The 6,301-nt window shown below is 42.3% G+C and overlaps 1 protein-coding gene across 1 annotated transcript in view; it reads right to left on the reverse strand.

Annotated features, from left to right (window-relative positions):
• Positions 1–2,081: 2,081 nt before the first annotated feature.
• Positions 2,082–6,301, reverse strand: part of kcnk3b (potassium channel, subfamily K, member 3b) — an 8,281-nt gene continuing 4,061 nt past the window's right edge. Inside the window, exon 2 of the mRNA XM_037694559.1 lies at positions 2,082–2,974. Coding sequence (XP_037550487.1) covers positions 2,082–2,974 — 893 coding nt within the window. The remainder of the gene's footprint in view (positions 2,975–6,301) is intronic.

Genomic DNA, 6,301 nt, shown 5'->3' on the forward strand with positions numbered 1-6,301 from the left:
AATGTGGTCATCTGGACGGTTTCTTTTTGTGTTGAAACGTTTTGTCTTTCATCCAAAGGACTTCATCAGTCCAAGGAACCACAACAAACTCAGTCCCACAGGCAGCACACTCACATAGTGGACCAACCAGTTTGATGGTGATAAAATGTTTTTTTTCTGGGGCCCACCCTCTCCTCTGTCGACTCATAGCTGTCTCAGAGATGGCTTTGTGGCCCATCCGCAGCCAAAGAAACCATCCAGATGACCTGACTGAACTTTGTTGGATTTTTTTACCTGGATTATTGAGCATGAACTTTGATGTTTTGAACCACTTTGGTCATGGCTGCCTCAGAGGAGTCGATGGGGGAGAGGGTGGGCCTCAGAAACCATCTTATCACCATCAAACTGGTTGATCCACTATATGAGTACATGGGACTGAGTTTGTTGTGACTCCTCGGACTGAGGAAGTCCTTTGGATGAAAGATAAAACGTCTCAACAAAAGAAAAATCCATCAAGGTGATCTAACTGAACTTGTCCTTGAATGGTTCATTGATTCAATATTTTGGGATTTGGCTTGACTACTCACTTCTGTTTGAAACTCATATCAACACTCTGCTCTCCACAGTTAAATCCAGAATAGGATTTATATTTCAAAACAAATCTTTAACTCAATCTGCTAAACATCCTTGAGCTTTAACGTCTATCCACACCTTTGGTCTGTTAGATTTGATGTTTGGTTGTGTCTGTGTTGTCCTTCTGCTAGCTTACCCCTCCTGGTTTTTCTGCAGGTCATCATTAAAAATTTGAGTTTTCTCCCAACTGACTAACATGGTTAAAGAAAAGTCAAATAAATAAATAAAATAAACTAAGTTAACACCAATAAATAATAGTTTTTTTCAGTTTTAAAGAACTAATCTTTTGTGATCATTCAGTTCTTGGGGATCAATCTCAGCTACAGCCACACCTAATTAAATAGATATAAAATTGATTAAGTCAAAGAAAGTTTTGTATTTTCAAGGTCAGTTGGCTGGCATCTTGAATCAGGTTAATTTCAAAACATAACCATCTGTAGACATACATTTAGCAATAAATTTCAGTTGTTCATGAGAAACTTTGCTAACAGAGAGACTAGGGGTGCACCGATTGCAGTTTTCTGGCCGATCACCAATTTCTAAAAAGTCTGACCTTCCGATTCCAATTTTGGCCGATACCGATTTTGATTTATAATCGACACTGTCAGGTGTCGTAAGGTCACAATGCACCTTCAATTTTCAGTTTTATTTTATTGAAAAACATACCCTTGAACAATATCCTAGAAACAATATAAACTTGTTTTAACTGGCCTTGAGGTAGTGCTCTGAAATATAAATGAATTTCAGACAATTGTTGTTAAAACTAAAAAAATCGGTAAAATTGGTTTCTCATGCAAGTATCCGCCAATTTCCGATTTCTCAAAATTAAGGAAACCGGGGCCGATTTATTGGTGCACCCCTAAGAGAGACAGGTGCACACACATATACCCAGGCAAAAACATTATTGTGTCCTTACACTTTGAGGAATTAAAAAAATACATATTGTGTGAAAGGGACACATGTAAGGAAATTAGCCTGACGTTAATAATAAAAACTAAATAAATATTTCTGAGATATTTCAGTTTTGTCATCTTTTCCTGAATCACTGCTCAGCAGAGTCCACCACCTCAGCACCTGCTTTGCTTATCCCTTCATATTGTATAAACCGTATGCACCATATGCACCGTATGCACCGTATGCACCGTATGCACCATACGCACCGTGGTGTGTTCATGTGACTCACAACTTCCAAAAGGCTCACCTGACGCCTCTGAACACACAGAAACCATCCAGCGTAAACACTACAGGCTGCTCTGTCTCCGTTACATATTTGAGAAAGACTTTGCTGTTTACACTGCTGGAAATATTTCTTTTTTTTTTTGGTCCTTTTTTACACACAATACTGTTGGAATACCAGGATTATAGCACCACAAACATATACTTTTGCAGTTAAGTCTTTGTTATGAGGACTCCAGAGTATCTGTTTCCCTCTCGGCAGTTTTAAAAGTGAAAGCTGTTGTAGAGAAAGGTTAGACAGAGCTGCGTCTCTTAAACACCCTGAACGGAGAGAAAATGTGTAGGCCTGTTGTTATGGAGCTTATGCTCGTGCATTGACGTGGACTGCACACGCAGCCTGTTGATCCAGGCTCCATGTAGTGAGGACAGTCACTGTTCTGTTGTAGGTAGGCATTGGAAAATGGAAGCTCCTGAGGCATCATGGTGGGTGTGGAACCCTGCAGCTTCTCTTTGCTCCTGTACCACAAGCAGGAGCATATAGTCTGAAAATGCAGCACCTCTGTGTAGGCGCCTTTTAAATCTTTAGCCTTTGTGGCAGTGTCTGCTACAGGCGTGACAGAGGTGGAAGTTGAGAGTGGTAATAGGCGAGACACTTCTGCTCTGGACTTGCTGACAGACAACAAGGCCTTCTGCTTGGCGTCGCGTCGCTCGTCCTCAGTGTTCATAGTCAGGAAACGAAGCACGACCAGGTTTAGGAACGCTCCGATCACTGTCAGTCCCATTAGGATGTAAACAAAGCAGAGAGCCACATACCGCGGGTCGTTCTGTAGTGAGTCGTCCTTTTGCAGAGCCACATAATCTCCAAAGCCGATGGTGGTGAGCGTAATGAAGCAGTAGTAGAAGGCGTGGAGGAAACTCCATCCCTCGCAGTGGGAGAACAGCACAGCCCCCACACACAAGGTGCTCAAGCAGGAGAAGAAGCCCACTGTCACCATGTTCGCCATAGAGACCTCAGTCTGACGCATTCCCAGGCACTTCTTGGCTTGGTGCAGCAGGTACCGGACAAATGTGTTGATGCGCTCGCCCAGGCTCTGGAACATGACGAGGGTCAGTGGTATCCCAAGGAGGGCGTAGAACATGCAGAATACTTTCCCTGAGTCCGTGCTGGGCGCTGCATGGCCATAACCTAAGAGAAGGTACATCACACACATTTAGACCTCTGGGCACATGACGACCTACACAGGCACACACAAGGATAAAATCGCACTGGAATCTAAAAATCTTGAGTCAGTCTTCTGAACGGGTTTTTCATTGTTGAAACATTTAGTTTTTAGGTTTTTTTAATCCAAAAGACTTCTTCAGTCTGAGGACCTGCAAGCAAACTCAGTCTCATAAGCAGCACCTTCTCATAGTGGATCAAGCAGTTTTCTGTGACAGCCAAAACTAGTTGTTAACATGCAAAAGCAGGACCATCAGTCTAATGACCTATCGTTAGTGCCCTGATGGCCGCTTGCTCTTCACAGAGGGCTGAGTGATACTAGCCATAACAGCATTGTAAGAGGGGGACAGATGAACATGGAGGCCTCCACCCTTGTTCAATGATAGATGGTGTCTCTTCACAAACATGGCCTCCTTTACTCCTCTCTCAAACCAACGTTCCTCTCTATCATAGATGTGAACATCTTCATCCCTGAAAGAGTGACCGTTGGCCTGATGCAACTGTCACACCAGGAAAACAAGAATCCCCGCAAACATTTTGGAGGCTCCCTTGTGAAGGTCATTGCCAATAGTCACAATCCAGTGACTATAGATTAACTGGCAATATTTAGGCATTTTTAACTTCCACACCTTTATCAACTGACAGAGTTGCAATCGAACAGAAAGACACATTCTCAACCAAAACCATGTTTATTCCAGGATGTAAAATGTATTTATGTTTTCAACTGCATACAAACTACACAATTGGTGTTGTATTAAAGTTTAAGTACATTAAAAATAATTTAGACACATTTTTTTTAAATATATTTTTTTCTCGCTCTCGTGCAAGGTGAACACATTTTCTTCCCTCTCCTGTTCTCTTCCCGCTTTTTTGCTCTCTGTCTGTGTATAGGAGCTCCTATTTTACACATCTTCTGAAAGGAAAACTACCGTCACGAATCTGATCAGCTGGATTTTCAACATAATCAACAAAATATTTTCAACAAAGTGACAGGTCCTGGAGAGCCCTCATGTCCTGCTGAGACTCACGATACAGGATAAATCATGGATATGGGAGCTACTGTGTCTTTCCGTTTTGTCTCAGAAGGATGCCGAAGACATATATAATTGGATTTATAATAACAGGTTTCCTGCTTTTTGGTATCGGCTGGTTCCTGGTCTAGCAACATACAAAGAAGACAGCTGCAGCTAATTTGGCCCTCATCAGGCTGCCTGCCTTGTGAAGGTTTGGTTTGTGCTTCGAGGACTCAAAATCAGCTGATTTATGAGCTAAACCATAAGATGGAAGCGATTTGTGAGAATTGCAGGCCACCTGCAGCTTCTGGGACTTGCCAGCATGTTGGAAACGACCTTGGAGGGGCTCGTAAGCATGGACCAGTGGAATGCCCACTAATCTGGCCATTTTGGATCTTGAAAGTTCCAGCAGGACTCAAGGCTGACAAGAAAAAAACAGTCTGCCTGAAGAAAATCAACAGTGGCTTTTCTGAATCTGATTCCCCCGGTTGGCCTCATCCATTCTGTGTCCAGATGACACACCAAGTACCTTCCTACCTGTCTCTTATTACTGTTGCTCCATCTGTGTGCACGGACTGAAGTCTACGGACCCGTTCGGTACCGCAGGGAAACCTTGGATGTTCTTTGTCTGCCGGACCTGGTTCTGTACTGCAGTTTGTGAGGGAAGCTGCTGCGGTCGTTGTTACCATCAATCTGCTGACCAGACCTGCTAACAACACCTGCTAAGATGCTAACAGGACCACGCCACTAACAGAACAGAACTATGATGTTGAAAGAACCTCACTGCTAACTACATCTCACAGGAGGTTTCTTTTTCAACTTTGGCACCTTGTTTTTTATTATTTTAGTAGTATTTTTAGTATGTTTTTTAGTATCTTTGCTGCATGCTTTGGTACTTCTTATTGTTATTTTTTGTTTGTTTGTTTGTTTGTTTTTTTGGCAAGTCTAGATGGTTCTTCTCGTCCTAAGCATTGCATTGCATTGCTGACCTTGTGTTGATTTTGCATATGACAAATGAACCTAACCTGAACCTGCTGTAGTAGCCCTGTCATCTGTAAGCTCTTTCTTACCACCCAGAGCCTTTAACGGCTCCTCTCTGAATTTTTCACAACATTCTTCTTTCCTCAGCTTCCACCATTTGGTCTTCTTTTATTATTTTACTATTTTTCGCGTCTTCACAACAAGTCATTCTGCACACAACCATCCAATGCTTTCTGGTCATGCCTTACAGTCTCCAGTCTTCCTCAGGTTTCCTCTACACATACAACAGTCTACCTGCGTACTTCTACCTCCACTATTATAGGTCACCCACTCTATGTCCCTCCCTCTTTTGGAAATTAGTGTTGACTACAGCCATTTCCATTTTATTGGCAAATTTCATCACCATCTGTCCTTCCTAGTTCTTTTCTATGACACCATATGCCCACCACTTTCTCATATTTTCTGTTTCCTTCACCAACATGTCCATTCAGGTCTGCTTAGATCACCACTCTCTCCTCCCTGGAAATACTCTCTATCACTTCATCCACATCCTTCTAGAATTTATCTTTCTCTTCTACAACACATCCAAGCCGTGGAGCATAACTACTGACAAAATTCAACATCAGACCTTTTAATTCTATCTTCAGACACATCACTCTATCTGACAATCCTTTCTTTTACTACATTCCTTGAAAACTCCTCCTTCAGGACCACCCTTCTCCATTTATCTTTCTATCCAATCCATGGTAAATTACCAGAAACCTTGTGTCAGTGCTGCAGGCCTTGCTTTTCTTCCACTTGGTCTCTTGAACACATAATGCATCTACCTTCCTTCTCTGCATCATGCAAGCCAGGTCTTTCTTTTGCCTGTCCTTGTACCTTTGTTTAGAGTTACTATTCTCAGTCCTACACTCTTGAATTTCCTCTTCTCCCTCTGTCTCCTGAAATGTTTCCATCTTCGTGGTCTTCAAGTTTGTGGTCTGCTTATTAACAGTACTAGTGGTGGCCAATGTTAACCCAGGCCTTGACTGATCCAGTATGGTGTCGCTTGAACAAACTCGCATGTTTGTTCTGGTAAAAGTGTTTTACCCTGGATGCCCTTCCAGACACAGCCTTCACCATTTACCCAGGCTTGGGACACCTTGGTGCATCCACAAGTGATACACTGATTGGTTCAAACAAAGAAAAAAACAAAACAAATATACTTAACATCTTCAAAAAGGGTAGGAAGAAGCATAAATACATTTAATCCCACCCCTTCTTGATCATTCAGAAACCAAGAAATGTTTGTTTGCTTCCT

This window comes from Nematolebias whitei, chromosome 21 (assembly GCF_014905685.2).
Source record: "Nematolebias whitei isolate Nwh7 chromosome 21, NemWhi1, whole genome shotgun sequence".
NCBI lineage: Eukaryota > Metazoa > Chordata > Actinopteri > Cyprinodontiformes > Rivulidae > Nematolebias > Nematolebias whitei.